Consider the following 22,734-nt stretch of genomic DNA (forward strand, 5'->3'; position numbering starts at 1 on the left):
CGCTCAGCAAGCCATGCAGCAAGATGATGATGCAACAAAGACGAAGGGGAAAGTCAAGGAGAGACGCAACAAAAACCAGGAACTGAGGTGGCACAAATAACAGGAAACCTCTGTCCACATTGGAGGTCCCAGGTTTGAATCCCAGTGAATCCTAGAGGAGAAAACAAAGAGAAGACAAAAATAAAATAAGATTTTCTAAGAGTAACGAATGAATAGGGAGCAGGCATTAAATCTAAAAAAAAAAATTTTTAATTTAAAAAACTACAATGAATAACTCTACACACCTGTTAAAATGGTTAACATTAAAAAGACTGTCCATATCACATGTTGGCAAAGATGTACAGTAGCTGAAACTCTTCTACACTGCTAGGGGGAATGTAAAATGGTACAGCTTTTTTGGAAAATGCTTTGGCAGTTTCTTGTAAAGTTAAACGTAAAATCTACAACACGTGACCAGCCATTCCACTTTGAGATACAGTAAGGCAAGAAAACAGTAAATAAGGCAAGAAATGAAAACATATCCACAAAAGACTTACACATGAATATTCATAGAAGCTTTATTTATAACCTAGGGGGAAATAAACCTATTCATTACGTTTTGCTGCTTTAAAAAATTACCGTTAGTTACCAGCTTAAAATAGCACAGTTTCTGTGAGTAAGGAATTGGGGTATGATTTAGCTTGGTGTTCTGTTTCCTGGTCTCACAAAAGGCTGCCATCATTGTGTCAGCCAAGGAACTACTTTCTAAGCTTAGGTTCGTCTAGGCAAGAATTTGCTTCCAAGCTCCCACCTTGTGAACAGGATTAATTTCCTCAAGTTGGACTGAGAGCCTCATTTCCTCACTGGCTGTTGGCTGCAGGCAGTTCTTAATTTCTTGCCAGATGGCTATTTACATAATGCCAAGCATGCAAGAAAAGCCAATGAGAGAGAATGCTAGCAAGAAGAAAGCCAATCTATTATAACCTAATCACATAACTGGCATCCTGTTACTTTTGCCATGTTCTCTTTGTTAGAAGGAAGTAACTAGATCCAGCCCATACTCAAAAGGAGGTACTTAAGAATATGAATACTGGGAGACAGGGGTCTCAGGGAAACATGTCAGAAGCTCCCTACCACAAAATCAAATATGTCAAGAGAAGAATAAATAAACAGACTGTGGTATATCCATTAGTGCAGTACTACTCAACAGTAAAAAGTACAACAATATGGATGAATCTTAAAAAATTATGCTGAGTTAAAGAAGCCAGGCCAAACATCTACATATGGCATGATTCTATTTATATAAAACTAAAGAAAATGCAAACTAAGAAATTGCAACCTAAAGCAGTTCATGGTTGCCTGGGGACTGGATTGAATGGATGCAGGAAGGGGAACAGGAAGGAAGGAATTGCAAAGGGCACAGGGAAATTTGAGGGTAACTGATATGTTTATGGTCTTCATTATGGTGATAGTTCCACAGGTATATACATATGCAAAATTTATCAAATTGTATCCTTTAAATATGTGCATTCAGTGGGACTGGTATAAGGTTAGACATACAGATTAATGGAATAGAATTGAGAATCCAGAAATAAATCCACCCACCTATTATCAATTGATTTTCAACAAGAGTGACAAGAGTATTCAATGGGAAAAGAATACTCTTTTCAACAATCAGTGCCAGGACAGTGGGATATACACATGAGAAGAATGAAATTGGGCCTCTACCTCACACCATATGCAAAAATTAATACAAAATGATCAAAGATGAATATATAAGAACTAAAACTATAAAACTCTTAGAAGAAAACATAGGCATAAATATTTGTGACTTTGGATTAGTCAGTGGTTTATTACTTAGATAAAAAACTGAAAGTACAAGCCACAAAAGAAAAAAATAAACTGAACTTCATCAAAATTCAAAACTTTTGGATATCAAGGGACACTGTCAAGAAAGTAAAAAGACAATGACTGGAATAGGAGAAAATATCTGCATAAGGGACTAGTTAGTATCCAATATATATAAAGAACACTTACAACTCAACAACAAAGTGAGATAACCCAATTTTTAAAAAAGGGGCAAAGGATTTAAATAGACATTTATCCAAAGAATATGTACAGTGGCCATAAATTTATTTATTATTGAGCATATGAAAATATGCTCAATATCATCATTATTCATTTGAATTGCAATTCAAATCCACTTCACAGAGACAGGCAAGAAGGCAGCAGAATAAGGAATTCCAAGAGTCAGGTCATCCTACCCAATAATTATTCATCAGCCAGGATCTATCTGAATCACCTGTTCAGGGGGCTGAGGACACCAGAAGAGCAAGAAGGAAGGAATAATGGAAGGAGGAGGCTGGCCATCTGCGGTGTAGCAGTGAAGATTCATGATTAGAACATGCTGCAGAGGCCAGTACCCATCCCCTGCTGGCAGGGCAAGATCCCTTGAGAGCCATTCCATGGCTGGAATTGGAAGCTCCATTTCTCAAAAACAGGAGGAAGGGATGGACATGCACCAACATTGGCTACTGATTAGTAAATTCGGCTGGCTAAAATCCATTCCTAAGTACAGCTAAAGTTTGGAACTGTCCAAGTCAGAAAAAAAAAAAAAAGTAGCCTCCACTTTTAACTCTTCCCATGGCAGGAATGGAAGCAAGGCTGATTGAAAATCACAGTGACTTCCTGGATGGTAGGGACCAGCTTTTTTCCACCCAGGTTGGATTACTGTCCCAGCCTGGGTCTGGCCCCTCCCCTAGAAGGGGAAGAAGGTAGACAGAACTACATCAGTCTGTCCAGGCAAGTGCAGTAGCGTTGGCCCAAATGGATTAGATTACTGCACATAACTATGGCTCCATCCTCACCCCTGGCAGGGGAGATGGTAGGTAGTGCTTTGGTGCTTCTTCATTCTCTCCAGGCAATGGTGGTCACTTTCAGCCTGCAGTGTTTAGACTACTACCCACACCTAAGGTTCTGTCTCCACCCCTAACAGGGGTGAAAGGTAGGTGGAGTTTCATCCATCTTTCCAGAAAACTGCAAATGTTTCAGTCCCCATGGTTTGGATTATTGCCTACAGTCCTGGCATCATCCCCATACTTGGCAGAGGAGAAGGGTGGGTTGAGCTTTATCGGTCTCTCGGGGCAACTGCAGTGGTTTTGGCCTGCACAACTTAGATTTCTTCCTACACCTGTGACTCCATCCCTGCCTCTGGCGGGGACAAAGGAAAGTGCCTGGAGCTTCATCGCTTCCTGGGGCAACACAGGCAGCTTCAGCTTGCATGGCTTACAGTATACACCTGCATGGCTTACAGAATAAACCGCACCTTTGGCTCCTACCCTGCACCCAGGAAGGGAGAAGGGGCAAGGAACATGAATAAAAGCTGAAAAAAATTCAGATTGACTAAACACAAGCTATTATAATGTTCTAAATTAAATTAAACCAAGTATCAAACAGGAGCTTTAGCACAAAGCTAACCAAGAAGAAAGCCCTACTAGGCTAAAGAGAAAACCTGAGCCTAGAATAAATACATCCGAAAATCAGAAGCCAAAACACTGGCAAAAAATTACAAGCCATATTAAGAAATAGGAAGATATGGCCCAGTCAAAGGAACAAACTAAACCTCCAGACAACATATAGTATTTGAGATGACCAATCACAGATGTTCAAACAAATCTCCTTAATAAATTCAATGAAATGGCTAAAGACATTAAGTCTATTAAGAAGACACTGGTGAACAAAAAAAAAAATTTGAAATGCAAAGAAAAATAACATGGGAATAAAAGGCACAATAAATGAAATAAAAATACACTGGAAGCACCAGATTTGAAGAGGCAGAAGAAAGTCCTGTCTTTGGTGAGCTTGAAGACAGGACCTCTGAAAGTGAACACACAAAAGAACAAACAGAAAAGAATGGGAAAAAAATTGAAAGGTTCTCAGAACTAAAAATGTTGGCAAGAGGTGTACAAACATATGTGTAATGGGTATCCCAGAAGGAGAAGAGCAGAAGAACTATTTGAGGAAATAATGGTAGAAAATTTCCCAATTATTTTGAAGTACATAGATATCCCTATCCAAGAAGCACAAAGTACTCCAATACAAATAAATCTAATGGATCTACTCTGAGACATATATACTAATCAGAATGTCAAATGCCAAAGATATAGAGAGAATTCTGAAAGCAAGAGAAAACCGATTCATCACATACAAAGGATGCCTGATAAGATTAAGGACTGATTACTCATCAGAAATCATGGAGCCAAGAAGGCAGTGGTATAATATATTTAAGATATTGAAGAAGAAAACTGCCAACTAGGATCTTATACTTGGCACAGTTGTTTTTCAAAAATGAGGATGAGTTTAGAGTATTCACAGATAAACAGAAACTGAGAAAGTTTGCCACAAAGAGACCACCTTGCAAGAGATACTTAAAGGGAATGCTTGGCCTGAAAACAAAAGACAGGCCTAGAAGAGAGTCTAGAAATGAAGAGTATCAGTAAAACTAATTAAAACTCTAAAAAGAGTGGTGAAAATAAGATATGACAGATAAAACACAAAGGTGAAATGGGTGAAGTAAGTACTACCTCTATAGTAATAACATTAAATGTTATTACATTAAACTCCCCAACCAAAAGACATAAACTGGCAAAATGGATTTTTAAAATGAGACATTTATGTGGTGTTACAGAGACTCATAGACCCAAGGACAGAAATAGGTTGCAAGTGAAAGTTAGAAAATAATTTGCTATGCTATAAGTAACCAACAAAAAGTTGGAGTAGCTATATTAATGTCGAACAAAATAGATTTCAAAAGCAAAGCTGTTATAAGAGACAAGGGCAGAATATATTATTAAAAGGGGGCAATCCACGTAGAAGAAATAACAGTCATAAACATCTATGTACCTAAGCACAGTGTCCCAAATTACATGAGGCAAATGCTGGCAAAACTGAAGGGAAAAATAGATGTCTCTACAGTCATAGTTGGAGACTTCAATGCATCATTCATATCAATAGCTAGAACATCGAGGGGGAAGATCAAATAAGGAAATAGAAAACCTGAACAATTTGATAAATAAACTAGACCTAATAGATATGTACAGAACACTGTATCCCAAAATAGCAAGATACACCTTCTTCTCAAGTCCTTATGGACCATTTTCCAGGATAGACCACATCTTGGGTCACAAAACAGGTCTCAGTAAATTTAAAGTGATTGAAATTATACAAACTACTTTTTCTGATCATAATGGAATGGAGCTAGAAATGAGTAGTAGGCAGAGGACTGGAAAAAGACAGTCTTAAGGAGGTTAAAGTGGATCAAAGAAGAAACCACAAGAGAAATCAGTATATTAAGACAAATGAAAATGAGAGCAACAACAAAAACAATAGAGAAGATCAATAAAACCTAAAGTTGGTTCTTTGAGGAGATCAACAAAATTGACAAAACCTTAGCTGGACTAACAAAGAAAAAGAGAGAAGAGGCAAATAAATATATAATCAGAAATGAGAACAGGGACATTATTATGGATCCCAAAGAAATAAAAATGATCATAAGAGAATACTATGAATAATTGTAGGTCAACAATATGAATACTATGAATAATTGTAGGACAACATTGATGAAATGGACAAATTCCTAGACACACAAGCGCAATCTACATTGACCTTTGAAGAAATAGAAGACCTTGACAAAACAATCACAAGTAAAAAGATTGAAACAGTCATCAGAACCTCCCAACAATGAAAATCCCAGGACCATATGGCTTCACAGAGTGAATTCTACCAATCACTCAAAGATTTAAAACCAGCCTTGCTCAAACTCTTCCAAAAAAATTGAACAGGAATGAATACTACCAAACTCATTCTGTGAAGTTAACATAACCCTAATACCAAAGCCAGATAAAGATATTATGGGGAAACAGACTTGGCCCAGTGGTTAGGGCATCCGTCTACCACATGGGAGGTCCGCGGTTCAAACCCCGGGCCTCCTTGACCCGTGTGGAGCTGGCCCATGCGCAGTGCTGATGCGCGCAAGGAGTGCTGCGCCACGCAGGGGTGTCCCCCACATAGGGGAGCCCCACGCGCAAGGAGTGAGCCCCGTAAGGAGAGCTGCCCAGAGGGAAAGAAAGTGCAGCCTGCCCAGGAATGGTGCTGCACACACGGAGAGCTGACACAACAAGATGACGCAACAAAAAGAAACACAGATTCCTGTGCCGCCGACAACAGAAGCAGACAAAGAAGAAGACACAGCAGATAGACTCAGAGAACAGACAACTGGCGGGGGTGGGGGGGAAGGGGAGAGAAATAAATAACTCAATAAATCTTTAAAAAAAAAAAAAGATCAAATGGGCTTTATACCATGTATGCAAGGGTAGTTCAACATAAGAAAATCAGTGTAATGCACCACATTAATAAATTGAAAAAGAAAAATCACATGATCATTTCAATTGATGCAGAAAGGGCTTTTGACAAAATACATCCTTTTTTGAAAAAAAAAAAAAAACTCCAAAAGATAGAAGGGAACTTTCTCAATATGATAAAATGTATATAAGAAACCTGCAGCTAGCATTGTGCTTAATGGTGAAAAACTGAAAACTTTCCCACAAAGAATGGAAACAAAACAAGGATGTCCACTCTTCCCACAGTTATTCAATATTGTGCTAGTTCTATGTAGAACAATTAGATAAGAAAAAGACAAAAGGCACCCAAATAGGGAAGGAAGATGTAAAACTTAATTTATTTGCTGATGATATGATATCCTATACTGAGAAAATTCCAAAAAAATCCACCACAAAACTATTAGAACTTATAGACTGTTTCAGTGATGTGGCTGGATACAAGATTAATTAACAGAAATCAATAGTGTTTCTATACACTACTAATAAGCACTTTGAGGAGGAAGTCAGAAAAAAATTTCATTTACAGTAGTGCCTAAAATAATCCATGTTTAGGAATAAATTTAATTAGAGCAGAAATAAATGGACATAAAGGACATGTATTCAGAAAACTATAAAACATTGCTAAAAGAAACCAATGATGATCTAAGTAAATGGAAGGATATACTGAGTTCATGGGTTGGAAGACTAAATATCATTAAAATGTCAGTTCTACCCAATCTGATCTACAAATTAAGCACAATCCCAACAAAAATTCGAATATTATTCCTATTTGTAGAATTGGAAAACCCAATTATTAAATTTATTTGGAAGTATAAGGGCCCTCAAATAGCCAAAAATATTTTAAAAAGAACAACAAAGTTGGAAGACTCTCACTTCCAGACTTTAAAGTATATTATCTAGCTACAGTGGTAAAAACAGCATGGTACTGGCATAAAGATAGGCAGCTTGACCAATATAATCAAATCAAGAATTTGGAAATACACCCTCACATTAATGGTTAAGTGATTTTTGACTGTCAGACCCTCTCAGCTGGATCAGAATAGCCTATTGAACAAATAGTATTGGGATATTCATATCTAAAAGAAAGAAGGAGGACCCTTATTTCACACCTTATACAAAAATTAATTCAAAGTGGATAAAGAACGAAAAAACTCTTAGAAGAAAATGTAGGGAAACAGCTTCAAGATCTTGTGCTTGGTGGTGGTTTCTGGACATTACACCCAACACACAAGCAACAACAACAAAAATAGATAAATGGGACTGCCTCAAAATTAAACACTTTTGATCTTCAAAGACTTAGTCAAGAAAGTAAAAAAGGCAGCCTACTCATTTGGAAAAAATCGTTGGAAACCATATATCTGATAAGGGATTAAGCGCCACGTTATAAAAAGAGATTACATAACCTAACATCAAAATGACAAGTAACCCCATATGGGCAAAAGAATTGAACAGATATTTTTCTGAAGTGGAAATACAAATGACCAAAAGAAACATTAAAAAATATTTAACATTGCTAACTATTCGGGAATTGCAGGTGAAAACTATGAGATAACATCTCACACCATACAGACTGGTCATTAAAATAACAGAAGAGGATTGTGGGAAGATGGAGTCTGAATGACAGGCAGAGCTGAATACTCTCACAAAAAACAATGGAGAGAAAACCAAAAGCTGTCCAAGGGACCTGCTTTGGGAGTCATCAGACTAGGAGAGTGCTACATAACTCCCAGAAGAGCAAGGGACAGAGAGACAAAAAAAGCTGAAAAGACAAACTTGAGTTACCAAGCCCCTGCAGCAGCCAGGAAAGGCTCCCTTCCCCCACCCTCAAGATCCTAAGCTGAGGTAAATCCCCTGTCTCACTTTAGTCAACTGACAGGGAACAGACATCTTATATCCTCCCTGTCAGCTGTTTCGAGGGAAAAGGGAGGGGAGGTCAAGGGTGGTCTTCTTCAGTGACTTTAGTCAGCAGAGCCTGTTTTGAATCTCCAATGTGGAGATTCAGCACTGGAACACAAGAAAGCCAAGACTGAAGCACCTCTGTGGAAAGGTGCACTGACTAGCACTTTTGGCTGGCCAGTCTGGAAACTGTGTGGACAAAAACTGCTCACACTTTCTGTATCCAACCCCTGGGAGAAAATCTGCGCCCCATTACTGAGTCCCTGGCCCGATTTTTAAAACTTTAGCTGGGCAGTCTTAAAGACTGAGAATAAGTTGAACCAAATGGGAAAGAAGAGCTGTAGGAGAAAAATAAAACAATAGGCAAAAGAGAAAAATTAGCCATTAGACTAAATGTATCAACATATTCAGGTGCCTAGACATCAGCAAAAAATTACAAACCATACTAGGAAACTGGAAGAGATGGTCAAGCCAAAAGAACAAACCAAATATTCTAAAGAGATACAAATTTAGTACAATTAATCAGTGGTAATCACACAACTCTCCTAAATCACTTCAAAGAATTTAAAGAAAATATGACTAAAGAAATAAAGGATATTAAGAAGACACTGGGAAAGCATAAAGAACAATTTGAAAGCCTGCAAAGAAAAGTAAAAGACCTTATGGGAATGAAAGACACAATGGATAAGATTAAAAATACAGTAGAGGTACATAAGAACAGATTTGAATTGCTTGAAGACAAAATTAGTGATTTCGAAGATATAACATCGAACTGTAAAAGACAAAACAGAAAGAGAATTGAATGGAAAAAATGGAATGGAGTCTCCAGGAATTGAATGACGATGCAAAACACAAACATTCACATTATTGGTGTCCCAGAAGGAGAAGAGAATGAAAAAGGGACAGAAAGAATATATGAGCAAATAATGACTGAGAACTTCCAACCCTTATGAAGGACAAAAATACCAGTATCCAAGAAGGACAACACATCACAAACAGAAGAAATGCGAATAGACGTACCCCAAGACACCTACTATTCAGAATGACATTTATGAGAGAGAAAGGATTCTGAAGGCAGCAAGAGAAAAGCAAAGCATCACATACAAGGGAAACTAAATAGATTAAGTGCCTACCTCTCATCAGAAACACTGGAGGAGAGAAGAAAGTGGTATGATATATTTAATGTATTTAAGAGAAAAACTGCCAGCTGAGAATTTATCTGGCAAAACTGTCCTTCAAAAATGAGGGTGAGTTCAAAGTCTTCACAGACAAACAAAACCTGATAGAATATGTTACCAAAAGACCAGATTTGCAAGAGATACTAAAGAGGGTGCTGTAACCTGAAAGGAAAGAAACAAGGGTGAGAGATTTGGAAGAGTTTATAAATGAAGATAACTAAGAAGGCTAAACTAAAGAATAAGAAGACAGACAATAGAAAAATAGAAAAACAGAGAACCAAAGGACAAAATGGATGAAGCAATTCAAAGTTTTCAGGTAGCTCTTCACATCTATCCAATGAACCCTGAAATAGCCAAAGAAGACCTTTCTTGGGCAAGAACACTCCAGAAGCACTAGAAAGTGGCACAGAGGGTTTAAAAGAGTGAATCATCAGCAGAAGTAATGGATTTCTCACCAAAGTCAATTCCCAGCTATGACTTTGAAAGTGATGAGATTGTTGCTGTTGGGGCTGCTATTGCTGAGAAACAGAAGACAAATTCAACAAATGAAACAATGGTTATTGTGTCTGCTTCTGGGACTGTAGAGACTGTAACCGAGAAGAAAGATGGTGCTCCAACACCAGATGGCTCTGTTTTTATCAAATTCCAATGAAGGAAAATGCATAGCGTGAATTATTTGAATCTTTTTTTAATTATCATTTAAAGTTTTAGACATAGGGACATTTATTCTGGAGGAACAGGGTATAGCAGTTTGATATGGTTATGAATTCCAAAACTAGATATTGGATTAAGTTTACAATCTGGTCTATACCTGAGTGTGATTAAGTTATGATTAGGGCTTTGATTGGGTCACATCATTAGGGTGCTGAGTCCCCACCCATCAAGGGGTAGGGACTCACAGATAAAAGACCTGGCAAAGGACAGAGTTTGAGGGGTTTTGATATTGGAGTTTGATGGTGAAGCCTTAAGCTGGAGCCCCGGAAAGTAAGCACACAGCGGAAAGAGAAGCAAGCCCCAGGAAGAAAGGAACCCTGAGCCCAGGAAGAAGCAAGCCCTGGGAAGAGAGGAACCCTCAACCCAGAGAAAAGCAAGACCCTGGAAGAGAGAAACCCAGGAAGTCTGACCCCTCGCAGACATTGGCAGCCACCTTGCTCCAACATGTGAAAATAAGACTTTGGTGAGGGAAGTAACTTATGCTTTATGGCCTGGTATCTGTAAGCTCCTACTGGAAATACTCTTTATAATGGCCAGCAGATTGCTGGCATTTTGCATCAATGTGCCTTTGGCTGATTAATACAGAATTTGGTACTGAGGAGTGGGGAAGTGCTTTTGCAATTCCTGAAATGCTGGAATGGCTTTATTGTAAATGGGTATAGCAGTTTGATATGCCAAAAATAGGCATTTGATTATGTTTGTAATCTGATCTGTACCTGGGCCTGACTGAGTTATGATTAGGGCTTTAATTGGGCCATATCATTAGGATATTGACTCCCCACTCCTTGGTGGGCAGGAATTCACAGATAAAAGGCATGGCAAAGGACAGAGTTCAGGGTTTCTAATGTTGGAGTTTGATGCTGAAGACTTAAGCTGGAATCCTGGGAAGTCAGCACTCAAAGGAAAAAGAAGCCTGCCCTAGGAAGAAAGGAACCTTGAAGCCAGAGTAAAGCAAGCCCCAGTAACAGAAGAACCCAGGAAACCTGAACCCTGGCAGACATCAGCAGCCATCTTGCTCCAAATAGAATTTTGTGAGGGAAGTAACTTATGCTTTATGGCTTGGTATCTGTAAACTCCTACCCCAAATAAATACCCTTTATAAAAACCAACCAATTTCTGGTATTTTGCATCAGCACCCCTTTGGCTGACTAATACAGAATTTGGTACTGAGGAGTGGGGAAGTGCTTTTGCAATTACCAAAATGCTGAAATGGTTTTATAAATGGGTAACGGGTATTTTTTGGAGGAATTGTGAGATGCTTGGACGAGAAGACCTACAGTGCTTTGAAGAGACTGTTGATAGCAATGTGGATGCTAAAAAGAAATTTTTATGATGACTTAGAAGTAAATGATGACACTATTATTGGAAACTGAAGGAAAGGCGATCCATGTTTCAAAGTGGCCAAAAATTTAGTAAAATTAACTCCTGGTATTTTATGGAAGGCACAATTTGAAAATGGCTAGCCTGGGCATTTAACTGAAGAAATTCCCAAAGTAAACCCAGAGAATGCAGCTTGGCTTCTGTTTGCAGCTTATAGAAAAATGCTAGATGAGAGAGATAATGCTGAGGATGGAACTGTCGGCCACAAAGAAAACAGAAACTGATTCTGGAAATTCCAAGCCTCTGGAGATCAAGCTCCCAGATGAAAGTGCCCCATTGGAGGACTTAACTAAACTTGGAACTGGTAAATCAAGATTGAAGATACAGTTATCTAGGAAAGACTTGTGGAGAGTCTTTCTGTCTGATGGCTTGGTCCCTTGTTTCCTGTATGCTAAATCAACAAGGTGTTTGAGAGAGCTGTATGAACAAAACCACTGTCAGCTGGAATAAAAAGGACATGGAAAGGAGAGATTGAAGGAGAAAAGGCTTTAAGAGGAAAACCATGGCAGCTGAGATCTGGAATTAGGACATCACCTTGGGCCAAGAGAGGAACCTACCCATGTGTACAGAGAAGGTGAGTTTGCCCAGCAGTTGAAGAGGGTGGATGTTCCTATCCAATGTTCTGGGAGAGTTTTGTTCCCCCAGGGTACAGAGAGCATGGAGCACATTCCCCAAGGATTAGGGCAGTTAAGGTTAGCACCCCACAGGTCTGAAAGGGGTGGACTTACCCCCCAAAGGTTAGGGAAGACTAGTGGTCAACTTATTGCTCTGAGAGGGTTGAGCCTGTATGCCAAAGGTTAGGGGGAATGTTGTCTTTACGTTACTGTACTGGGGGGTTAAGACTGTAACCCAAAGATTGGGTAAGGTGTGGCAATCACCCCAACACTCTTGGAGGGAGACGTCTGGAGCTTAGTTCACACCCAGATGCTTGATGACGGTGGAACCAAGAAAAGGCCATTGGACAAGCATGTGGTAAGGGGGGTTCCCATATAGCCCCAAGGAGAAGAAACCATCTTCTTAAGAATGACTCTCAGACTTTGGAATCTAACAGAGGATTCCCTGCAGGTCTACTAAACTGTAGAGAAACAGTGACTTATGTTTCCCTCCCAATTTCTCCTTATTGTAATGAGAATGTTTATCCTTTGTCTGTCCATTTGTGTATTGGAAGCAGATAAATTGTTTTTTAAGTTTCAGAGGTCTATGGCAGACAGGACTTTGCCCCAAGACAAACTGTATTTCTTTAAATTGATTGTGAGATGATTTAGTACTTGCATTGTTACTGATTTAAGGTTTTTTCAATATTGTAATGTCTTTTTGGAACTCAGAGGATAGAGTGTAACAGTTTGATATGGTTATGAATTCCAAAACTAAATATTGGATTATGTTTGTAATCTGGTCTGTACCTGGGCATGATTAAGTTATGATTAGGGCTTTGATTGGGCCACGTCATTAGTGTTGAATCCCCACCCACCAAGGGATCAGATCCCATAGATAAAAGACATGGCAAAGGACAGAGTTTAAGGGTTTAATTCTGATTTGTGCTTAAATATTTGGCTTTAAAGAAGTTATAACAATGCTGGTTGCCTCCAGTATTTTATTTTTTATTGTTTAAGGTTTATTTTTATTTATTTCTCGCCCCTTACCCCACTCCCGCCGTTGTCTGCTCTCTTGTCCATTCACTGTGTGTTCTTCTGCTTCTACCTACATTGTCAGGTGGCATCAGGAAACTGTCTCTTTTTTGTTGTTGTGTCATCTTGGTGCATCAGCTCTCCATGTGTGCAGTGCCACTCCTGGGCGGGCTGTGCTTTTTTCATGCAGGGCGGCTCTCCTTGCAGGGCGCACACCTTGCACGTGGGGCACCCCTACGTGGGGGTACCCCTACATGGCAGGGCACTCCTTGCATGGGGCAGCACTGCACATGGGCCAGCTTACCACATGGGTCAGGACGCCCTGGGTATCAAACCCTGGACACTCCATATGGTAGGCGGACACTCTATCAGTTGAGCCACGTCTGCTTCCCCAGTATTTGTTAGATGAATGAAGTACTGATAAATGTCAAAAAGATGGCTTTATTTTTTAGATTATTATTGTAGGTAATTAGTCCTTACCACAAGTAATTTTTTAATGTGCATTTTTTAATAAGTGCATTTTAAAATAATATTAATAAATAATAAATGCATTTAATAAGTGCATTTTTAATGTGCATTTTTACAGATACATCATAATAAATTGTACTGCTGCATTTTGAAAAATAAGGGATGATGTTGGAGAGGGTGGGGGATACATGGAAATCTCTCATACTTTCGATGTAACTTTTCTGTAATCTAAAACCTCTTTAAAAATAAAATTTATTATATAAAAAAACAGAATTTTAAGTGCTAGGGAAGATGTTTACTGTTCATGGGACTGTAAAATGGTGCAACCTCCATGGAAGATGATCTGATGATTCCTCAGAAAGCTAAATATTGAACTACCATATGATCCAGCAATCCCACTACTAAAAATATATTCTTCTGAAAGCAAGGGTGCAAACAGATACTTGCACACCAATGTTCATAGCAACATTATTCACAATTGCTAAAAGATGCTAAGTATACATCATCCAATGAAAGGATAAACAAGATGTGGTATATTCATACATGGAATATTATTCAGCTGTAAGAAGAAATGAATCAGAGAAGCACATGACAACGTGGAGGAACCTTGAGGATATTGAGTGAAATAAGCCAGACACAAAAGGACAAATAATGTGTACTCACTGATATGACCTAAATACAATGAGTAGACTTACAGAATTGGACTGTGATGTGTGAATTGGTGAGAGACAGAATGTGGGATGAGAAGGTGGACAAGATGCTGGGTGTATGTAGAATGTATAATAAGGTGAAATGTAAATATATGGTCATGTTTGGACTTCAAGTTAATACATTATAATAAATGTAATTTGATTTATGGATATGACTGTGGCTGAAATGAGCAGTCTAGGAAGATTAATGTTAGTTGGAGGACAGCTGGAAGATAATATTGGGAATGTATTACAATGAAATCAGTAGATGAGGATTGTGGTGAATAATATAAATGCAGGAATGTTCTACTACAGGGTGTTAAGAATGTGCTGATACCTGGGAAAAACATAACAAATGTAATTTATATGGTTAACAACATTGTAATGTTTTTGTAGCAAAAGCAGAGTTGGTTCTGTATTTATTCTAAAAGTAAAAAAAAATATGGGGTTTGATTTTTTGAGATAAAAATATGATTAACCATTTTTTTCTCCCTTTGTTTTGTTTTCTTTCATAAGGAGACCTTGACTATGTCATTTAACTAATCTGTGTTCATCAATCTTTCTGAATACTAGAGGAACAAATGAGTTAGCATTAGGTGAGATAAAAGTGCCTGAAAAACAATTTTTTAGGAGTATTGCTTCCATAATTTGAGCTGCCTTTTACTCTTCTTTTATTTTTGTGAATTTGAAGTATAGTTTTTAATTTAAAAATAAATAAATAAATAAATGAAGGTAAAAAGGCAAGCCTACTCAATGGGAGAAAATATTTAGAAATCACATATCAGATAAAGGTTTGATTTCCATGTTTTTTAAAGAGATCATACAATTCAAAAATAAAAAGCAACAATTAAAAAATGGACAAAAGACTTAGACATTTTTCCAAAGAGGGAATACAAATAACAAATGACCAAAAGCACAAAAAAAGCTGTTCAGTATCACTGATTTTTAGGCAAATGCAAATCAAAACTACAATGATAGCATTTCACATCTTAGAAAATGGCTATTATTATTTTTAAAAAAAGAAAGAAAGAAAACTAGAAGTGCTGGAGAGGATGTGGAGAAACAGGAACATTCCTTCACTGTTGGTGGGAATATAAAATGGTGTAACCTCTGTCGAAGACAGTTTGGCAGTTCCTCAGGAAGCTAAATATACATTGGCCGTATGATCCAGCAATCCCACTACTAGGAATATATTCAGAAGAACTGAAAACAGGGACAAAAACTGACATTTGCACACCAGTGTTTGTAGTGGCATTACTCACAATTGCCAAAAGATGGAAACAACCCAAGTGTCCATCAACTGATGAATGGATTAAACAAAATGTGGTAAATACATACAATGGAATACTATGCAGCTGTAAGAAGAAATGAAGTCAGGATGCATATGACAAAATGGATTAACCTTAAGGACATTATGTTGAGTGAAGCCAGACACAAAAGGACAAATTCTGTATAGTCTCACTAATATGAACTAAATACAATGAGTAAACGCATGGAGTTAAAATCTGGAGTATAGATTACTAGAAGATAGGGGTTGCCAAGGCTGAATGTATGTAGAATGTTTAATAAGGTTTTTTGTAAATACGTGGAAATTGATAGATTTGATGGTAACACATTATAGTGGGTATAACTAACACTGCCGATTAATGGAGAAGAAATCTTCTCCAGCAGATTAAAGAATGGTCTCTGTAACCCCTGGAATGTATTAAATTAATGTCTCTAGGGAAGATATCTCTAAATATCTCCAGAATTCTCTAACTTAGCTAGAATTTGTTTACTCTTCAAGCAACCTTTAGCCCACATGCCAGTAACCTTTGCTTCTATTAGAAAGCCCTGAATATACAGAATGCAGAAATTAACTTGGATGTTGTGTCCTGACAGACAGATTGACATAAAACAATGTCAGGCAAAGTATGTCATTAATCTTCATGTTTCAAAGCAGATAATGCCAGTGAGGCTATCCATTTTGGGGAATATGGAGTGGTGGGTTTCTGGGGCTCACAACCTCATCCTTGATGCTAAAGTGTCATGTCTAGGAGAGCTGTTAGCTTTGTCCCAGTACATGAGTTCATTCTCGACACAGGACGATAGTGTCAAATTAAATATTTAAAGGTTAAAAAGATAAATCTCACATGTGCATTATTTTTATTCACTGTTTATAATCTAAATGACATTTTACTTCAACTTCCTTCATTCTCATTTCTAGAACCTATAAATTTAAATCATTTTTTTCTGTAGGATCTTCCCAATAATATGATTTACCAAGTTGCTATTAAGTCTCTTCCTCAAGACTGGCTCTGGTGTGAAACCTGGTGTGATGATGAATCTAAACAAAGAGCCAAAACAATTGATCTGGTGAGTGTGCTTGTTTTAATTTGTATATAAACAAATGTTGAAATTTTCTAATAGAAATATTTTGTTTTACAAATAGATTGGCAAACATCACTTTTCCTGCTGGTTTTGAAAGAAAGACCATCAGCTGAACTGAAAATGGTTGTGAATTAACTATCATTTTAATGTGTCATCAGTTTAGCTCTCCTGACAGATTTTTTTCTCAAATAAAAAGGCAACAAGATAATTCTGTGTTTATTTACATTATCTGATATATGTTTAGCTTGCATCCTTGCATATATTTGAGAAATTATTTTACTTAGATTTTTATTCTAGGCAGTGTATGCTACCCAATTTAACTCTTCTAAACATAAAATTATAAATTCAGATTAGTTTGTTTATTGTCCAGCTGTTTAGGATGTTTATTCCAAAGCTTTATTGTCTTTATTTTTTCTTTATTGTCTTTAATTGCTAAAGATACTGCAGTACTTTTTATGACCATATTGTTTATATACTAATTTAAGTATCAAATAATTATTTACAAAATCTTGACTGAAATGTTTTATTTGCAGTAAACTGATCTCCAAAGATTTCTTTTTGAAAACTCCCCCATCCTTAATTTTACATTCCTGACTGTTTTCCTAAATATTAAGTGTTCTTTGACAATGTTGGTATTTACATGTTTGTGAGGACAAACTAAAATGAATCTGTCATTACATCAGAAAGTTTGTTTAAAACTCACAGATCAACTGTGACAATGAATTTTTTTTTTCTTTTAGATTTCAAACAGATAGGAGTGCCATTCTAATATATGTCATTGGAGATCTGCTTATTTGTAAATAGTCTATGGCTCATTTGGAGAAATGAACCAGTGAACAATTGAAAAAAAGGTGGAGGGGAGCAGATGTGGGTCAAGCAATTGAGTGCCTGCTTTCCACATGGGAGGTCTCAGGTTCAGTCCCTGGGGCTTCCTAAACAAGAGCAAACAAGTTAAACAACCAACTCGGGAACCAGTGTGGCTCAGTGGTTGAGCACTGGCTTCCCACATAAGAGATCCTGGGTTCATTCCCTGACCCCAGTACCTCGAAGGAAAGAAAAAGGTCACTAAAGAATAAACCATCAGAATGTTAGTGTTCATACATTTTTGAACAAAATAAAACAAGACAAGAAAATATAGGGACATGTTTGTAGAAATGTTAGGAATGTATAGAAATACAAGTAGCATGTCAACATGGTAGAATACAACTGTATAAGAAACAAATGTCATAGAAACAAATAAGATGGAATTGTTAGGAGAACAGCACAGGAATTTTAGAAAAAGATCAAGAACATTACTGAACATAACTCATAAGATCTTGTTAAGGTTATGTTGTAACATATAAGGTTGTGACTTATAAGGTGGTGACTTAGGTCTGTCTCTTTGGGATCTTGAATAGTTAGGTTAACTTTAGCTACTATAACAAACCCCTAAGTTTCAGTTCACCTGGTAACAGACCTAGATGGGTGTTCCCATTAGTTAGCAGCTTCTCTGTACTTGTGAATTAGCGACAAGCCTCCTTCCATCTTGTGGCTTCTCCTTCCCCAGTGGCCCTGCCATCATCTGTACTCATCTGCAGCCGCTCTGTCCAATATATGGACACTCACCATATATGCTAGTCTGAATTGAGATATGCCGTAAGGTATAGAATACACACTGGATTTTAAAGACTTAGTATAGGCAGCGGACTTGGCCCAGTGGTTAGGGCATCCGGTTCAAACCCCGGGCCTCCTTGACCCCTGTGGAGCTGGCCCATGCGCAGTGCCCATGCGCGCAAGGAGTGCCCTGCCACGCAGGGGTGTCCCCCATGTAGGGGAGCCCCACGTGCAAGGAGTGCCCTGCCACGCAGGGGTGTCCCCCGTGTAGGGGAGCCGCACGCGCAAGTAGTGCCTCCCGTAAGGAGAGCCACCCAGCGCGAAAGAAGGTGCAGCCTGCCCAGGAATGGTGCCGCACACAGGGAGAGCTGACACAACAAGATGATGCAACAAAAAGAAACACAGATTCCCGTGCCGCTCACAACAACGGAAGCGGACAAAGAAGATGCAGCGAATAGACACAGAGAATGGACAACCGGGGTGGGGGTGGGGAGGGGAGAGAAATAAATAAATAAAATTTTTTTTTAAGTATAATTTAAAGAATTTAAAATATTAATAAGTATATATTAATTACATTTTGAATGATAACATTTTGGATATATGGCTTAAATAAAATGTAGTATTAAAATTTATTTTACCTGTTCATTTTAAATTTTTATATGTGGATCCTAGAAAATTTAGAATTACCTATGTGGTTTGTAGTGATCTGGAGGAAAGGATTGTGGAGAATGCATACTGACTCCTGAAAGCCTTGGCCTCTGCTGGGTGGGAATGAGTCTCATGGCCCCAAGGAGATATAGGAGAAGCTAAGGAATGTTACCCCTGGATGGACAGCTGCTTCCTAACAATAGCTCTATGTAGTAAAAGGGGGAGTGATATGAATTTTGTTGGATAGCATAATTCTCTCTCCCACAGAAACACTTTAAATAAAAATGAGAGAACATGCTATTCTTAGCCAGCTTCCTAGGGAAAAAGTACCGGAATGCAGAAAACTTCAAGGAAATTGTCTAAAGAGGAAAAGAGCATGATTAATGAACAGTATAAAAGGTGAAGATGAAAGGAAAGTATTTATGAATGTCATGACACTATCTCAAATATCTCTTTTGATCAAGGTTTCTCAACCTTGGCACTATGGGTATTTGGTGCCAGATAATATTTTGCTGTGGAGTCTGCCCTATGCATTGTAGGATATTTAGCCGCATCCCTGGCCTTTTACTAACTAGATGCTAGTAGCACCCATCACCCCAATCTTGAGAATCAACAATGTCTCCAAACTTTGCCAGAATCAACAATGTCTCCAAACTTTGCCAGATGTCTTCTGGAGGCATGTTCATTCCATTTAAGAACCACAAATAAGGATTATAACACACACACATGAAATGATTAGCTCCAAAAAACAAAGGTAACATTTTTATTTTAATTGTTTCTGACACAATTTAAAAAGAGAAAATGGTTCCATTATCTTCACTTTTATAGAAAATATTGTGAAGTTAGTTTCTCCTAAGAAAATTCTGTTTCCCCATTTAATTCAGAAATATATTACTGCAGAAAAAAAATCTACCATAGAATGAACTGAAAATATTTGGTGAGAAAATGATTAAGACAACAGGCCCATGGCTTGTGACTAATAGTGCTTCCATAAAGCATCAGGGGAAAGCAGTTGTGGCAACCATGAGAAAATGTCACAAACAAGTGTGCTTCAAGACACTTTCTGTATTAATGCTTTGTAAATACTAAATGGGATGCCTTTGTAAGTTTGTAAAGTTTATTCTCTTGCCATAGTTGTTCCTATCTCAGTTATGGAAACTCCATTCTTCATACTACTCAAACCAAAGACACCATACCTCTTTCTCACAACTCACATCTGTCGGCAAATCCTATTAGTTTTATCTTCAAATACATCCAGAATCAGAAAGAAGGTTGCTTTCCTTATTGACTATTACATATATTTTTTCCCTTTAATCTTTATGTAGTTGCATTTCCCAAAAAATGGATAAACAAGGTTATTTGTAAATTTAGTCAACATACATAATTGTCCTATAAACTTCATTAGAAGGATAAATTTTAAATCCACTTTAAAGACCATCTCTATAAAAGTGATTTTCCCAGGGTATACCAGATATAACTCCTAACCCTACATCTTTATTGGCAGAAGTTTGATAAGTTGGAGCTGTGTGCCACAGCAGGTTTATTCTAAGGGTTATTATAATACAAACTCCACAAGGAAAAGAACTTCATTATTGTTTCCTCTTGGTAGAGGAGAAAAACTCAACCTAGTTAGGAGACCAACCACAAAACAATGAAAAGCTGCAATAACTAGTTCAGATTATTAGTAACAGATGATGCTGGTGTGAATAACTTGTATATTCTTGAGTCCTTATAAATAAGGACCCAATAGTGTCTGCATTATCAGCTAGAGGGTTAGTTAATGTGTTGGAATGAGGACTTACACAAGTCAGTCTAGTTAGGAAAAAATCAGCTGGATTCTAGAATTACATACACCTTAATGACAAGACTCCCTACCACATGTGAAAATAAAACATTTAATTTTAAAATGTTGACACTACAATATATAAATTAGCTATTATAAATGCACATAGAGTATTCTATAGTTGCCAGGTTTACCTTTTTTTTTTTTTTTAAAGCAAACTGTAAGTTACCCTGGGTTAAGACCTGTATCTTCATCCTTGAAAAAGCCCTCTTTCTATTACAGTGATGTGTGATCACAAGTAACAGCCCCAACTGTTTAAACACTTGGGTCAAGTCATAACTAGTTTTATTGCAAAAAGACCCTGTACGTATTGGACCAGTTGCTGACCAAGTAGTTTAAACTGATCATAGATTGGTAGAAACTTAGAGGTTATTTTATTTTAATTTCTTCCTTTGCAGGTAAAGAAACTGAGCTCCATTCCTTCTCCCACCTCTGCCCCATCCTATCCTACCCACAAAGTAAAGAAACTTATTTAAGTCACTGCAAATAAAAGTGGAGTTGAAACCTTGAGAACTTAGGTGCATTTTCATTGTTTTTTTTCCCACTATACCTATAAAGCAGGCTACTCTAAATTTCAAAATTATCAGTAATTTGATGAGTTTCAGTTAACGAATTTTTAATTATTAGCACAATTGCTATTTATAACAGGAGTATGAGAGGGAATGACTGAAGACATTTGTTTCTGTGGTATGACAAGTTATTCTGTCTGTGGAAAACATGAAGTATATAAGTGGTAAAGTAATTAGATATTTTATTGAAACATTTTAAAGAATTATTTACCAAATTTCTTATGAAATATCAGAATGTCTTTTAATAGCATTTTTTTTTATTTTTTAGAATTTTAGTTTCTCATAGAATGTGTTAAGCAGTTATTGCTAATTTAAGTTGTGATTTGTCATTTCACTTGATCCTGTCTCTATTAAACTAATATCACTGTCAATTATTTAATAGGTTTCAACTCTTTATAAAATGTATTTTGTTCATTCTAGCTATACAGAAATGTTACCAAGTATTTCCTTCAGGTTTCCTGGAGAATGTTTTTACATTATAACAAAATTTTCTTTTAGTGCAATAATCCCAAAACAAAAGAACCTAAACTAAAAGCTGCTGCCAGAATTGTCCCAGAATGGGTGGAATATGATACTGAGATACGACAACTATTAGAGCATCTTGAATATAAGAAGAAAAATGAAAGTAAGTCATCATCCTGCAGTGGTATGTAAATGATATGTTGTATTAACTGAGATTGGAATAGATTACAGACTCATTTTTTATTGAAGTTATCAAATTAGGTCAGAATTTCTTTTAAGAAAATCTGTTACATCATTAAGAATTTCATTTTTACGTGAAGTAAACTCACAAATTTAAAACATGGATAAAGTGTAATTCTCCATGGATATAGCTTCATTTCACTGTATAGATGGGTAGTAAAACATTCATTTGATACAAAACAGAGGTGAAAAGTAAAAATAGAAGAAATGCTTGCTTTTCAGATTACACTGAATTTCCCAAATGGGAAAATCTAAGCAATCCCTGAAGATGAATAAAAGCTTTATATAGCTAACTAAAAATATTACTTCTTATCTACTAAATTAATCTCCTATGTATACAGGCCTCCCTCCATGTTTCTCTTTCTAGTAGCCTTGATCATGGGCTAGAGAGTGACTTAGAGATAAAACTTCTCATTAGATTTACTTCCATTCTTAGATTTTATAAAAATACTGTGGTTACCTTGGCATTTCATCTCCCTGCATAAACTTTCAACAAGTATGTGTTGTCTCACTTCTCTCCAGTATTAGGCTGGCTATATTGTTCTCCTAAATTCATCTTTTGTTTAACTTTGAAACTTTAAATCATTTACTTAAACCTTTTTTTAATAATTAACTGATTACCTGAAATATCTACTTACCTCCCACTAGGAAGCATCAGTATACTACCTCTATCCTTCTC

The 22,734-nt window shown here is 37.2% G+C and overlaps 1 protein-coding gene across 1 annotated transcript in view; it reads left to right on the forward strand.

Moving 5' to 3' along the window:
- UGGT2 (UDP-glucose glycoprotein glucosyltransferase 2) overlaps positions 1–22,734 on the forward strand; it is a 287,143-nt gene that overhangs the window by 259,705 nt on the left and 4,704 nt on the right. The window contains exons 37-38 of the mRNA XM_004463565.5: positions 16,569–16,685; positions 21,852–21,978. Coding sequence (XP_004463622.2) covers positions 16,569–16,685; positions 21,852–21,978 — 244 coding nt within the window. The remainder of the gene's footprint in view (positions 1–16,568; positions 16,686–21,851; positions 21,979–22,734) is intronic.

Source organism: Dasypus novemcinctus, chromosome 15 (genome assembly GCF_030445035.2).
Source record: "Dasypus novemcinctus isolate mDasNov1 chromosome 15, mDasNov1.1.hap2, whole genome shotgun sequence".
In the NCBI taxonomy this organism is placed as follows: Eukaryota; Metazoa; Chordata; class Mammalia; order Cingulata; family Dasypodidae; genus Dasypus; species Dasypus novemcinctus.